The sequence below is a fragment of the Ranitomeya variabilis genome, chromosome 1 (assembly GCF_051348905.1).
Source record: "Ranitomeya variabilis isolate aRanVar5 chromosome 1, aRanVar5.hap1, whole genome shotgun sequence".
NCBI lineage: Eukaryota > Metazoa > Chordata > Amphibia > Anura > Dendrobatidae > Ranitomeya > Ranitomeya variabilis.
In genome coordinates this window covers 244,111,625-244,128,388 of record NC_135232.1, presented here as the reverse complement: position 1 = coordinate 244,128,388, position 16,764 = coordinate 244,111,625, and the positions used below count along the sequence as shown (strand labels likewise).

The window sequence follows — 16,764 nt, the reverse complement described above, 5'->3', positions numbered from 1 at the left end:
GTCTCCATGAACAATCACTTTACTGCCATAGAAAATTAGTCATTACTCTTGCATGGAAACAACCGTTTCACCAGCAAAACCGAGGGGCCATTTTGATCAGCAGTATATGAAACCGTTTCCCTGCAGGATAAAATGATTGTGCAGGAAAACAGTGCAAAGACCACAGCGGCACATCGCTGCTGCAGTATTCAGCTGCAGCACTATCAGTCAATATAAAAGCAGCCTTAAAGGAGTTCCCAGAGTTAGAAGAGACCGAATTAGAGAAGATCGTTTCTAATTGTAGAAAATTCCTCTTTTCACATGAATGCAAGAATGCACCTGAACACCTGAACAGCATGAGATCTAGGACGGAGTTTACACATTGCAGATGCATTGTAGAAAACATGCACCCGCATTTCATTGGAAATCTGAGTCATCGGGCAGATCAGGGCACGTTGATTGCAGGTACTAGCACTTTTCCGTGCCGTGCAGCCATAATCAGAGCGCTTTTAGCTGCCATTTTGAACTTCAAAATGGCTGTAAAGTGTGAACTCAGTCTTCATTGCTCATATTAAATATTATTCATCTTACTACAAACACTGCAGACCTCCAACTAATGGCAATCTTTGTAAATTATTTCCTGCATTTGACAATTTTCATATTAAAGAAATTAAGGTCGAGCAGACAAAGGAGATGAAACCATTAGCCTCCATGTCTCTGTGTTCAGATGATACTAAGCAGTGCGCTGTGACATCTTGGCTTAGAAATGACAGCCTGGGTTTCGTCACCTTTGATCAGGAGAATCTGCACTTGTCAACTGTTAGTACAGTCAGAGTCCTGATATTAATATTAGATGCTCTGTAAATGCAGCTTTTCCTCAGGCTATGTAAGGTTATACAGGGATCTGGTGTATATAGGCAACTTTGACTCTAGGGACCAGTGTCCGGATGAAGGCGAAAAGAACATATTCTCGCTCTTACAACATTATAAAATGCAATACTGCACCCACAGTGGGCCCTTAAATTAACATACCAGTGAATTTATTCCGTAAAGTTAGGAATTGTTGCCTGTAACCCTGGACACAAACAAAAACTTCTAGATAGAAAAATGGCACACTGTGAAGTTCTCTGAATCTTCTTTATCTACTAACGTAGGTATGTGTCACCACAAGGAAAAGCTTTCCCTCCTCTCAGGTCTTTCTGCTCTGTCTTCCTTTGGTCCGGCCAAATTGCTTTTGCGGACACAAAGGACATCTCCACAAATTCTTCCCCACGGTCATTCAGCTTAAATAGTGTGATCATGCTCCAAATGCCCAAACCCCAAGGAGTGTTGCACAGAATCATGGAGCACATGGTGACTGGGATGAGACCCGCTGTGCTCCTGTATGTGGCACTCCAAAGCCTTGCTCACCCTAACATTTTGGCCTGAATGGAGTATGCATGTAACAATAAAATACAATACAATGTGGCATGGACATTGGGGAACTTGGCATAAACTATAGTACATCAAGGAAGGTTTCCAAATCAATCTATATCAATGGGCCACCACCTGTTACACACCTATACAGCCCAACAAGGAGACAGCAGAACTTCTCCTATAGTGTGCCAGCCAACTGTAGAACTGGCATTCAGAGGATGCCAATTCTTAGTATGTCCTCCATGATAGTACCCTAATGATACACAACCTACACATCAATGAAGACCTTTAGATTTTCAAGTTCATCATTTCATCTAGAATACTATCCTTTTTAGTGTAATGAAATAATGTTTTTTCAAGAGACACAGGATGGTATCTTGGAATCTCTTAAAAAATGAAGTAAACCCTATTCTCATCATCGGTGTGGTTACTTCCGATCAGACCCAGCAATCAGCAAGTTATCAAAGCTGTCACCTGTAGAGGCATCGCCACATTAGAAATAAAGCATTTCTTGGTCTAATGCACTGATGTGCTATCATGGGTCTGTCTAATGCACTGGTGTGCTATCATGGGACTGTCTACTGCACTGATGTGCTATCATGAGTCTGTCTACTGCACTGGTGTGCTATCATGGGTCTGTCTACTGCACTGGTGTGCTATCATGGGTCTGTCTACTGCACTGGTGTGCTATCATGGGTCTCTCTACTGCACTGATGTCCTATCATGGGTCTGTCTACTGCACTGATGTGCTATCATGAGTCTGTCTACTGCACTGGTGTGCTATCATGGGTCTCTCTACTGCACTGATGTGCTCTCATGGATCTGTCTAATGCACTGATATGCTATCATGAGTCTGTCTACTGCACTGATGTGCTATCATGGGTCTGTCTACTGCACTGATGTGCTATCATGGATCTGTCTAATGCACTGATGTGCTATCATGGGACTGTCTACCGCACTGATATGCTATCGTGGGTCTGTCTACTGCACTGATGTGCTATCATGGTCTGTCTACTGCACTGATGTGCTATCATGGGTCTGTCTACTGCACTGATGTGCTATCTTGGTCTGTCTACTGCACTGATGTGCTATCATGGGACTGTCTACTGCACTGATGTGCTATCATGGTCTGTCTACTGCACTGATGTGCTATCATGAGTCTGTCTACTGCACTGATGTGCTATCTTGGTCTGTCTACTGCACTGATGTGCTATCATGGGACTGTCTACTGCACTGATGTGCTATCATGGTTTGTCTACTGCACTGATGTGCTATCATGGTCTGTCTACTGCACTGATGTGCTATCATGGGACTGTCTACTGCACTGATGTGCTATCATGAGTCTGTCTACCGCACTGATGTGCTATCATGAGTCTTTCTACTGCACTGGTGTGCTATCATGGGTCTGTCTACTGCACTGGTGTGCTATCATGGGTCTGTCTAATGCACTGATGTGCTATCATGGGTCTGTCTACTGCACTGATGTGCTATCATGGGTCTGTCTACTGCACTGATGTGCTATCATGGGTCTGTCTACTGCACTGATGTGCTATCATGGGTCTGTCTACTGCACTGATGTGCTATCATGGGTCTGTCTACCGCACTGATGTGCTATCATGGGTCTGTCTAATGCACTGATGTGCTATCATGGGTCTGTCTACCGCACTGATGTGCTATCATGAGTCTGTCTACTGCACTGGTATGCTATCATGGGACTGTCTACTGCACTGATGTGCTATCATGGGTCTGTCTACCGCACTGATGTGCTATCATGGTCTGTCTACCGCACTGATGTGCTATCATGGTCCTGTCTACCGCACTGATGTGCTATCATGGGTCTGATGTTCTAGGTGCAGAGACAGAGATGCTTTATTTACCACCATCCTCCATTCTGTGTAACTGTGGACAGTCTAAAACACGAGACCCCTTAATTGTTAGCTCAGAATTACTTAGTGGGGCATTTGAAAATAGATTTTATAATACACAAAAAACTTTACAGTGAAAACTGTATGACTTTTACAATCATGACAACCCTCTTTAAATATCTTTTTATGATTTCTAATCACTTCATATTAAGCAACTTGTATTTCAGATGTATTTGTATAAATAAAACTGCTACAAAGCTGGAGCGTGGTGATAAATTCAGAACTGGTGTGAAACACATTGGCAGTGCGAATACATGTTCTAATGAGAATTCCTTTGTGAAAACCTAATGCTTTAAAATAGAATTGGAAATCAAGACCCGTGCTGTTATTCACACTGTACAGGACAAAGATTTTATATGTTTTTGCAATATCTCATTTAAGAAAAATAGCTACATTATACTAAAAAGCACAGTAACACATAGTGTATATATACATAAGGGTATGTATATATACGCACACTGAGTCACGGGCAGCACATACAGACATGATTCTCACCTACAGTTGCAGACAAGTTAGAGAAGGCAGAGTCATTGCTACTGACTAAGGAGGCGTTATGGTAAGGAAGCACAATGTGGTTGTGGATGATGACTGCTGCAATGGATAAAACACAAGCAAAGTGACAATGGTGAACAGACATGGAAAACACTTTGTATCTCTCAACAAATAAGCAGCTTTCATTTCGGTCGCCTTTAGAAAGGAGCTCTGGGGTTCTTTTGAGTACATTAGCTATTTTCTTATATTTTTAACTTTGAAACTATTAAAATTAAAGTGCAAAATTACAAAATAAAAGTGAAGAAAGTTTACAGAAAAAAGTTATATCTAGACAGAAACTTGGAAGAGTTTTTGTTGAACTGAAACTGAATATATCTGGCTGTATTCAAGGAATTTCCTGATAGTCCACAATGTGACATGTATGAAAACATCTCCTCCTGGAGGTCCATGCACCAATTTTACAGCGGTGGTGAAATAAATGAGTTCCATTCTGATCCTAAGCTTATTCTAGCTTGAATACCTAGGGAAAGCCGGCACACTGCTGGTTGAAGGTCGTGCCCGGGAAAAGGATAAGTAGTCCTGTAATACTGTAGTGAAAATCTCAGCACAGAACAGATAAACCTAAAAATTCTTGCAGCAAATGCGGTTTATTGTGATCTGACATGAAAGAAAAGACAGAACTTTGCCCAATGTTTCGACCAACTGGTGGTCTTGCTGGATAGGTAATTTCTGGGTGTAGGATTATGGAGACTCTTCGGCAACTGCCCCTTTAGCTTTCATCTGGCCTTGTACAGTGGTATCATCGCATTCAAAAAAACAATTATCTTGCAGCTTTAGCAATGTACCTGTGTTCCTGTTCTGTTTCCCAAACACTATCCAAAGTGCCAACCATCTATAAGGTTCACAATCACAGCAATCCGTCTAATGCTATGTCCTACAAAATCTTAGGAGTAAGTAATCACAACTGTGTCACGAGTCAGTTATCGCTAGTCAAAGCGCATCTGAGTTTAGTGATATTAGTGACCTGGAATCTCTTATTGAGTTTGGCCTCTTATCGGTAACTTTCTGTTCTCGGGAGGACATACTAATAACATGCCATATTCAGTAGCAATTCAATATTTTCTTGTCAATTCACTTTTTTTTGTAATCGCACAAAATACTACAACATGTCATCTAAAGAGAGTAATCACCCCCTGTGGGGAAAGGACTGCTGAGAGATATAAAGCTCAATTCTTGTTGTACATAACAGCAATGATAACGCATGGTAATTGCAACATGATTACAAAGAATAATAGAGACTTACAGAAGCAGATGTCATGAAGAAAAATGACAATGGTAGACAAATAAGTACAAACACATTCATTAAAAAGGTTATCCGGGCTCTATATAGGTGAGGATAGAAAGATACACATCACTTAACGAGTCAGAAGGCACCATGCCACTCCTTAAGTGTTCAACGATAGATGTAATGGTATTGCAGTCCAGTATATCTATAATCCATGTTTCTGTCACCAAGACCTTCATCAGATTACATCCAAGGATGTGACACAATCCAGAGCCTGGTATGGAATCAGCGGGCCTCGCCATGTGCCAGTAGGCCTCATAGTAGATGGAGGCAGTAAATTATATGCACTGTTGAACACTAAAGGACTGGAGAGCCATGGGACTTTTCTGACTATCTTCAGAAGAGGCCAGCAAAATTAGATTGTTGGGTACAACTATCTGCACATGGCTGTATCATCAATTTTTAAGAACTGGTTAACCACTTTAATTTCTAGGCCTTTAAACCCAATAATGATTGTCTTTTACCACATCACCATTAAGCAAATGTCCTTTCCAGAATTGAGAAGTCAGTGGTATATGTTATCCCATGAGCTGTTGCAAATGTTTCATTACTTAAAGGTCAAATTCCCATGTCTGTGTTTGCAATGGAAAGCACACAAACACTAGACTAACATCATGTCGTAATCGCCGATGTTGGCTGGATTGGCTGACAGTTTAATGTGGATGGCATCCTTTTGGCCCTATCTAATGGATCATGTCATCATGAGAGAAGGCCTGGCACATTGCAATTCTAATGACAGAGCCGTTTGTTCTGTAGGAGATAAGCCTTTGTGTGTGTGTGTCCATACATGTGTAAGCAAACTGCCTCTTCAGAGAGGAAGAGGACTAGAACTCTAGCACCACCTATGGGAAGTAGCAATCCTAAAAGTCAATATCGACCCTTTAGCGAGCCTTGTCATATGACTTAAGATAAAAGCCAAACCAGAATCTCAATTTACAGACACGTGTTTCAGGGTGTTGCCCCTCCTCAGTGCAAAGTATGAGATCTGATTGGGCTGTATGAGATGCCTCTGACCGGGGTCTAAGGAATAACGTTTCTCCTTGTTGAGTGTGACATGCCTACTTCCTAGAGTTCCAGTAATCTTCCTCTCTGAAAAGGCTATTTGCATATTTAATTTCGTATAGGAGCATTGCATGGCTTATAAGACTCCTCATCTGGCATGCCACTCTCCACAAGGAGAAATGATACCTCTTAAACACTGTACATGAGCGTGTGACATATGTTAGCACATGCCTGTTTGTATGTGTGTATGCGTGAGAGCGTGTATGTGTACATTTGTGTTCATGATTCATTGTACATGTGTGCACATGCTTGTTTGTATGTGTTTTATTTAGGGGAATTGATCTTTAAAATATTTGAAGGTAAGTATAATTCCTGCAATTATACCGATGTAATTCTATCGCATAGAGAGCTGAATGCAAGATTATACCCCTAGGCATTGTATAACTACTATCAAAAACAGCTGAGTTAATAGTCTTAGTTTATGTAACAATTTTGAAGAAATGCAGAGAGGAGACGTTCTGTACCAAGAACAGAGAAAACAGCTTGACTAATACCAATAGCATCTTGAGATCAGCTGTGATCTTTTCTTCTCGTGATATTGTCAGGGCATCTGTGTAGTGTTAAATCAAGCACCAGCCCTATAATGAACCATGAACCATGTAATGTACGTTATGCAAAGATCTCTCATAAGTACGGTACTTTGCTAAATCTCAAGTGACACTGCCGGCAATCTTCTTAGAATATGTCCATCAGATATCTTCCATGGAATAAATCTGTGGTTCCATATGAGCCAAAAAACAAACACAATCAAAGGTTTATTGAGATTTGGAATCCAGGAAGAAAATTCATCTTTGTAAGTAAAACAAGTTCATCAGATGTTCAGGATGTGCATGATATATAGATGGGGCTAACTGAATCATGTTCTATCCTGGCCAGTTAGAAAAATTAGTGGTGAAATGTGTCTGTAGAAAATAAGGAATAATATACAGTGCCTTGAAAAAATATTCATACCTCGTTTCCACATTTTTTGGAGTTATACCCACAAACCTAAACGTATTTTATTGGGATTTTATGTGATATACAAACACTAAGTCGCAAGTATTTGTGAAGAGTGAAGCAAATGATACATGGTTTTCTAAATATTTAAAAAATATAAATTTGAAAATTGTGAGGACGATTTCTATGAATACCTTTCAAGGCACTGTTGTATCTCTAGTACTCTTTTATAGAGTAAGCAGGTGGATAGGTCTTTTTTTTACATTCTTTGACTTCTGTCAATCATTTATTCTGTTCCCATTATTTACACAAAAAATAGAGAAATGTTATGGTAAGGGGTCTGACCTATCTTGCAAACGCCCTGGGGTATGTGCACACGTTAAGTATTTTCTGCAGACATGGCAGGAAAAACGCAGTGTAAAACTTTTGATACGTTTTTTCCAGTACAATAGGTGAAGAACGCTGCAGAAACGTTGAAAGAATTGACGTGTACAGGTTTGATGCTGCTTCAAATCTGCAAAGAAAAAATAAGCAGATGTGCATGAATCTTCAGGAATCTTATTCACTTTGCTAAGAAATCCTTCACTTTCCGTGAGAAAACGGCTGGGAAAAAAATGCGACAAAAACCCAGCAAATACTTAACCTGTGCGCATACCCTTAGAATGAAGCCACTTCTCCATTAATCACAAGGGATCCTGTGATCTTTCCCAAGATAATAGCCGGTAGTAATTATAGACAGTTACGCTGTGATCAGTTGGTCTTGGTAGATTTGCAGTGGTATGATACTCCTTCCATTTCAATATGATCGCTTGCACAGTGCTCCTTGGGATGTTTAAAGTTTTGGAAATCATTTTGTATCCAAATCCATCTTTAAACTTCTCCACAACAGTATCACGGACCTGACTGTAGTGTTCCTTGGTCTTCATGATGCTCTCTGTGCTTCAAACAGAACCCTGACACTATCACAGAGAAGGTGCATTTATACGGAGACTTGATTACACACCGGTGGATTATATTTATCATCATTAGGCATTTAGGACAACATTGGATCATTCAGAGATCCACAATGAACTTCTGGAGTGAGTTTGCTGCACTGAAAGTAAAGGGGCCGAATAATATTGCATGCCCCACTTTTCAGTTTTTGAATTTCCACAAAAATTTAAAATAACGAATAAATTTTGTTCAACTTCACAATTGTGTTCCACTTGTTGTTGATTCTTCACCAAAAATTTACATTTGGTATCTTTATTTTTGAAGCATGATATGTGGGAAAAGGTTGAAAAGTTCCAGGGGGCCAAATACTTTCGCAAGACACTGTATACTTAATTAGTTCCAACAAACCCATATATCATTGTGTTCAGCTTCTCCTTCTCTGCACAATGCTGTCCACAGATAGGGCTGCATCCATACTATGACAGGTTCCCTTTAACCGTTCTACTCCATCATTATAGCAACATATAGGTTGGATTATATTAGATAAACTATTCTTAACGTTGGCACATGGAATAGCTTTTGTAATGGACCAGTTGGCTCACAATTACATTTATAAGAACTTCTTCCACATGGTTGGCCTGAAAATAAGATCTTAATAGAACTTTATTTCCAGACTAGGTGAAAGCATGCATTAAATTTGGTTGTCTGAAAGATCAATCTACATCAGTTGAACGCTTCTTGACTTGTAATTCCATATAAAAATGGCATCATTGTCAATGTGACTTTCATGACGTGGTCTTGGCTCTAAATCCTGCGTTGCAGTATGATGAGATTGAAAGGCTTCATTATCGTCTTTATAATAAAAACATCAGTAGAGTAAGACACAATGTAAAAAACCTGAACAATGAGTTTGGCTTCATGTGATTTGATATCTGCATATAAAAAAAGAAAAATAGCTGCCCTGTGATTATACATACTTTTATCGCTTTCATTACGAGAACCTCTCCTGTTGTCATTCGCTCTAGGTAATTCATGGATCCCATTTACCACTTCCAAGGGCCAATAGTGTGATGCCGACTTCAAAACCTGAAAGCCTGAGAAGAAGGGAAAAAGTCAAAGAAATCAGAAACCAGATTTCAGACAAAGTGCATTGTACCAAGTCATGCGGATACATTTAGCTGATCATGTTTGAAGTGTTTCTGTCCTTTCATACAATGCCTGTAGAAAAGTAGGAATTCGCAGTCCCATAAAATCGTGCTCTGTTTCTTGCCATCCACTTTATTTGAGTATTCAAACCAAGTAGGAAAAAGAGCATATTTCCCGGGCACTGGCACAGAGTGAAGGCAAGGGTGTAAGTTCTTTGGGTCTTTACTGATTCACACAACGCGTTTCGAGTCAGGTTGCCTCCATCAGGTATCGGTCAACCCGACAGCGAAACGCATTGTATGAGTGAATAAAGATCCAGAGAACATACACCACTGTCTTCACACTGTGGCACTTCCCGGGAATTACCGCTCTTTTCTAGTTTGGTTTGAATGTGTTTTTTCCCATTGGTGAGTGGGACAGCGGTCGGAGAAGCTGCCTTTCATTGTTACAAGTACGGAGTTGTGACAGGTCACAACCCAGGCAGGTGACCATATACAATCATTTGTCTTATATTGAGGATAATACATTTGGAGAGCCTTTTCTCTTTTTCTTTACCTTTTTTGAGTAGGCAGCATTCTGCCAGCACTATTTGAGATGGAACTTTCTTTACTCTCACTTCCCAGCGTGCATTGTTCTTGCTTTGCATAATTGTGCATACAGAGATAGCTGTCAGTCACTGATAGGACCGCCCACTGGACCGAAAATCCCAGAAAGAGCTGAATATTTTCTCACAAATCTGCAGTATATATCAACCTGCTCAGCTCCCCCCTTCTCTATAACATGGTGCCTGCAGATCGGATGGCATTTTCATGGTAACAGGTTTTCTTTAACTGTTTCTGTAGTAAAAAAATATTTTTGATTGCTTGTGCTTTAAATGAAGATTTTTTTTGTTCAAAATTATTGCTTATTTTAGGATTTCAATAGTAAAACACATTAATCACATATTGTATAATAGTGCCATCATATATCAGATAATAAAAGAACAGATTGGGTCATCAAATAAAGGGGTGGTCATTGACTTAGTTTTTTACCACATAGTAAAAAAAAATCAGGCAGTTAGTTAAGATAGAGACAACTACCTGCCTGTTGTACCCAACACCAGCACAGAGCGATCACTGACCACTGACCGCAACTGATCGCAGCTCTTCTTCTTGGGTGTTCTGTGGACGGGGTGTGACTGCCTATGTCAAGCTGATTGACAGTCAGCTCCCGCCGGTTAGGCAGCTAGGTGCTAGCTGTCAATCAGCATGACTTCACCAATTCTGGCCTGTCAACAGGTCAGAGCAAAAAAAAAAGTCACCGCTCTGTTGACATGACGTTAGCACAAGCAGCTGACTAACATCGCTGAGCACAACAGACAGGTTGTTAGCAACTAACTGCCTATCAGTGCTTAGGCACTTTTTTTTTCTTTTTACAAAGTCCCAGATATCCCTTTTAACAACAAAATTACAAAACACGTGTGCATGTTTATCTAAAGTAAGGGTGAAGTAGATGTTCAAAACAAAAAGAACAAAAATGATCACTATCGAATGTCCTTTTACTTATTAGATTTTGGGAGGTAATATTAGAAAATCTATTTTATGGCCCCGTACATTCTGTTTTCTCCTTAAGTTTGTTTGTTGTAGCCGAAATAAAAATCGTCTTGGTAATTGATGACCTTGCTGAAGTGGATCTACGTTTCTCTTTCTCTCATCCTGGTGTCATATGTCTTAATTTGCACATTGACATATCTTTCGAGAAATAAAATACATCTTAGGTTTCAATTTTTTTATGACTTCATGGATATTCCAGTTTTTTCAATTTTATTTCCATTTTCATTTTAAGATATTTTTGTAATGTTATGATTTGCACTTATTGGTATCTGTCATAAATTTACGATTTATTTATTTGATCTTTATCTTTGACTTGATTTTGTCTCTTCCCTTTTGCAATTGTGTCATCTCTTGCATATAATGCCAAGGTCAACATAGACCAGTTTACTAGAACTGAATGTTGCATTGTACATATCATATTAACCATTTTCAGATATTCTAGGACTTAGGCCCTGATTCAAAGTGCTAAACACCAGAAAACTGGCTTAAAACACTTTGAGCAGTTCTAAAAATTTGAAATGTTGGGCGTTTTCAAAGGTTTCGGGCAGTAATGCCAAAATAAACGGAGCTGGGGAGGAGCTGCAGTAAGATGGGATGTGGCTATTACCGCTTGTCAGTGTCATAAATAAGTAGCAGTGTTTATTACCCCAGAAAAGTTACTTTACTCCAGTTTAGACGAGAGTAACATTTCTGCTGAAGCACACAGAGGTGCACACAACTGGTTACATTCAGTAAGTGGCGTTTTCCTCTTACAGAATTCAACACATCTAATTTCCTCATTAAGACTAACATATGGAACACCAGTCTTAAAGAATTGGGGCCTTAGACTCGAATTTCCAAAAAGTTTTGTAAATTATAACTGTTTTTAAAAATATTCCATGTACTGAATGTACATATTACAGTTGTGGCCAAAAGTATTGACACCCCTGCAATTCTGTCAGATAATACTCAGTTTCTTCTTGAAAATGATTGCAAACACAAATTATTTGGTATTATTATCTTCATTTAATTTGTCTTAAATGAAAAAACACAAAAAGAATTGTACTAAAGCCAAATTGGATATAATTCCACACCAAACATAAAAAAGGGGGTGGACAAAAGTATTGGCACTGTTCGAAAAATCATGTGATGCTTCTCTAATTTGTGTAATTAACAGCACCTGTAACTTACCTGTGGCACCTAACAGGTGTTGGCAATAACTAAATCACACTTGCAGCCAGTTAGCATGGATTAAAGCTGACTCAACCTCTGTCCTGTGTCCTTGTGTGTACCACATTGAGCATGGAGAAAAGAAAGAAGACCAAAGAACTGTCTGAGGACTTGAGAAACCAAATTGTGAGGAAGCATGAGCAATCTCAAGGCTACAAGTCCATCTCCAAAGACCTGATTGTTCCTGTGTCTACCGTGAGCAGTGTCATCAAGAAGTTTAGAGCCCATGGCACTGTGGCTAACCTCCCTAGATGTGGACGGAAAAGAAAAATTGACAAGAGATTTCAACGCAAGATTGTGCGGATGTTGGATAAAGAACCTCGACTAACATCCAAACAAGTTCAAGTTGCCCTGCAGTCGGAGGGTACAACAGTGTCAACCCGTACTATCCGTCGGCGTCTGATTGAAAAGGGACTGTATGGTAGGAGACCCAGGAAGACCCCACTTCTTACCCCGAGACATAAAAAAGCCAGGCTGGAGTTTGCCAAAACTTACCTGAAAAAGCCTAAAACGTTTTGGAAGAATGTTCTCTGGTCAGATGAGACAAAAGTAGAGCTTTTTGGGCAAAGGCATCAACATAAAGATTACAGGAGAAAAAAAGAGGCATTCAAAGAAAAGAACACGGTCCCTACAGTCAAACATGGCTGAGGTTCCCTGATGTTTTGGGGTTGCTTTGCTGCCTCTGGCACTGGACTGCTTGACCGTGTGCATGGCATTATGAAGTCTAAAGACTACCAACAAATTTTGCAGCATAATGTAGGGCCCAGTGTGAGAAAGCTGGATCTCCCTCAGAGGTCATGGGTCTTCCAGCAGGACAATGACCCAAAACACACTTCAAAAAGCACTAGAAAATGGTTTGAGAGAAAGTACTAGAGAGAATACAGAAGAGAAAAGACTAGACCAATAATGGCATGTACACCCATGGATAGTACAAAAAATCAAAACAATTTTATTTACACCTCAAAAAAAACACAAGCACAATAAAACCATTTAAAAAGAGGCCTGAATACAGGACCAATAACTCTCACCCCTATGTGCAAAATGCATGATACAGCATAACCATAGTATAAATTGGGAACAATTTGAAAAAAAATTTCTGTTGAGTTAGGTTTTTGAGCTGATTTATACTAAAATTGGCATGCTGATTCCAAAAATGTAGTCAGTTTTCTTCTAGCACGTCAAGTTTTTCCTACACAACTTACCTGCCAGAGAAGCACAATTGCACTGATATCTGTAATAAGACTTGTTATCTGATTACAATTCGACTCATATAGAGCTACGTGGCAACTTGTAAGAGTAGTCACTACTTTGTCATGCCTATTTCTTATATATTTCATTTTTTGTTCATATTTGTACTATTTAAAAAAAACAAAACACTTTTTAGGTACAGTAGTTTACATAGTTTTGAGAAGACAAAAATCCTATAGTTCAAAAACTTGACGTGATAGAGAAAAACTGAGATAATTTCTGGATTCAGCATCCAAAAATTAATTAAGAACAGTTGTCTGACCTAACTCTTAAAAAATTGTGTTCCCCAGTGATTATCACTACCAATCAGGATCAGATGATGTACTTGGTTATAGGCATATAGATATATAATGTCCCCTGTTCTTGGGTCTGATGTCTCAAACGGCGCAAAGATATGCTGACATAATGTAATACATGCAAAGCGGAGAAATCGAATAAAAGCATACAATACACTGTGATCATATATGAATATTATAATGACCCCATATGCTAAGCATACCGATTTGCAATGTTATATTAGCATGCCCAATGCCCAAATAAAAATAACACCGGTATTCTTAACACAATATATGCTTAGGCTGTATACCTAGGTCCCAACCAAATATAAAGCAGGTCACCCGCAATCATTTCAAGGGCGCGCTGTCAACCAGAGACCCCAAATGCTAAATGTACTGATTTATAGTGTTATATTAGCATGCTCAATGCCCAAATAGTAATAGCACAGGTATTTCTGCCTTAATGCATGCTTAGGCTGTATACCTAAGTCCCAACCAAATATAGAGAGCAAGCCACCTGTAATCATTTGAAGGGTGCGCTGCCAATCAAAGACCATGCGCTCAAGGGTGAAGCTAAATAGGTCAAACAAGCATAGAAATGAAGGGCATAGCACCGTTGCTGAGAAATACCGTGGGTGAACCCAGAGAAAACAAGAGACACGGTAGGGGGTGAGGCAAAAGCCCCACGCGTATCGCTGCAGCTGCAGCTTCGTCAGGGGAAGTGAGACCGTAAGTAATTTCTGAGGTTAATATACCAATAAGACAAATGAGATAAATACAGACCGGTGTGCAGATGTGTCTAGGTAGGCCAGTCGCAGCCGCTGCATGGAACGGACCAGAAGTGGCTATAGCCAGGAAGTGTATGCCGTCGTCATGGTGCAAATGCACATGCAAGACGGCAACACTAGGGGGAGCAAACCGCGCATGCGCCAAATGAAACACAGATAATGAACGCTGTGTATAAGGAGAACGAAAGTCAGACACAGACGTACCTGGATAGCAAGCATGATACAGTGTGCAAGGACAAACGTAGAGCAGATAAAAAGATACAACTATGGCCTGTTGTGGAGCAATCAAGTATCATGAGATGTTGATATGAGAGAACAAAGGCAAGGACCCCAGATAGAGTAAACAATAACCCCATCAGCCTTCATTAAAAGATTCTATAGAAGGGGCAAAGAAGGGAAATGGATAATGGCAGAGGCAGACCCATTGAGTTATATACTATAGCTGCCATATATACAGTATAGCATACCATCCCTGCAAGTGTAAATTACCGCCAACAGGTGATACAAATAACATTTGGGTAATACCAACCTACGGGAGGGGGAAATAAGGGAAAAGTTGCCCCTATGAAAACAAATGTTTATGGAGGACGCCAGATTAGAGGCACACTAGTAGGCAAAGCAGGAGGTTGTCGATGCCCAGATGAATAATCAAAACGTGATAAACACACCCCTGTCCTGGCCCGAGGCGACGTCTTTTATCTTGTCTATGAGTATGGCCATCCTTATACTCATCCCTTAATGGGGTTGTGGGATGTTTATCCTGGCCTCGGGCCAGGACAGGGGTGTGTTTATCACATTTTGATTATTCATCTGGGCATCGACAACCTCCTGCTTTGCCTACTAGTGTGCCTCTAATCTGGCGTTCTCCATAAACATTTGTTTTCATAGGGGCAACTTTTCCCTTATGGCCGTGGCACCATCGGACCAGAGGTAATGTAAACGTGATTACTATGTTTAGTGTATTCCTATCGTGCCGCAATTGTTGTGATGTATTTGGGGGGCTATACTCTACTATGCCGTTGGGCGAGAGACTTTTTTACCCTAATGACAATTGAATATATGCGGCGGTGGGATTTAATGTTGTGATAAACTTACCTCTGGTCTGGGGTGCCTTCATATTGGTACCATTTCCATCTTGACTGCTTTTTATAGTTTTGGATTATTTTTCAATAAAATTTGGAAGTTTTTTTGTACATTGAGGTCTTTTTGTGCAATGTATTACATTATGTCAGCATATCTTTGCGCCGTTTGAGACATCAGACCCAAGAACAGGGGACATTATATATCTATATGCCTATAACCAAGTACATCATTTGATCCTGATTGGTAATGATAGTTTATACTATGGTTATGCTGTATCATGTATTTTGCACATAGGGGCGAGAGTTATTGGTCCTGTATTCAGGCCTCTTTTTAAATGGTTTTATTGTGTTTGTGGTATTTTTTAGGTGTAAATAAAATTGTTTTGATTTTTTGTACTATCCATGGGTGTGCATGCCATTATTAGTCTAGTCTTTTCTCTTCTGTATTCTCTCAAGTTTTTTACAGACTAGGTTTTGCACCCTGCTTCGCTATTGATACAGGGGTGCACCCCTTAGGCTGGGGTCACACATGGCGTAAGACAATACGCCACGTATTATACGTCCGTACTACGGCCGTAATATGGAGAAATGTTCCCAAAATATTGATCCGTAGTCAGGGTGTGTCAGCGTATTTTGCGCATGGCATCCTCCGTATGTAATCCGTATGGCATCCGTACTGCGAGATTTTCGCGCAGGCTTGCAAAACCGACATCTAATGGATTTATGTGCTCAAATGTTCATTAAAACATATATACAGTATATATATATATATATATATATATATATGTCATTGAGACACATATATATATATATTCTGTATTTAGATTTCATTCAGCGCGATATCTGTGAAAAGCCGGTAATTCAATTGCCGGCTTTGCATTTCTCCTGCACAAACCCGACAGGATATGAGACATGGTTACATACAGTAAACCATCTCATATCCCCATTTTTTTTGCATATTCCACACTACTAATGTCAGTAGTGTGTATGTGCAAAATTTCAGCGCTGTAGCTGCTGAAATAAAGGGTTAAATGGCGGAAAAAATTGGCGTGGGCTCCCGCGCAATTTTCTCCGCCAGAATGGTAAAGCCAGTGACTGAGGGCAGATATTAATAGCCAGGAGAGGGTCCATGGTTATTGGCCCCCCCGTGGCTAAAAACATCTGCCCCCAGCCACCCCAGAAAAGGCACATCTGGAAGATGCACCTATTCTGGCACTTGGCCACTCTCTTCCCACTCCCTGTAGCGGTGGGATATGGGGTAATGAAGGGTTAATGCCACCTTGCTATTGGAAGGTGACATTAAGCCAGATTAATAATGGAGAGGCGTCAATTATGT

General features: G+C 40.1%; 1 protein-coding gene across 2 annotated transcripts in view; it reads right to left on the bottom strand.

Moving 5' to 3' along the window:
• The window catches only part of ADGRD1 (adhesion G protein-coupled receptor D1), a 1,174,499-nt gene that overhangs the window by 1,075,826 nt on the left and 81,909 nt on the right, over positions 1–16,764 (bottom strand). Inside the window, exons 3-4 of one of the 2 annotated variants that reach the window (XM_077293307.1) lie at positions 9,066–9,182; positions 3,816–3,911 (exon numbers count right to left, since the gene is read on the bottom strand). In XM_077293307.1, coding sequence (XP_077149422.1) covers positions 3,816–3,911; positions 9,066–9,182 — 213 coding nt within the window. The remainder of the gene's footprint in view (positions 1–3,815; positions 3,912–9,065; positions 9,183–16,764) is intronic. The other variant, XM_077293306.1, reaches the window with a different exon arrangement.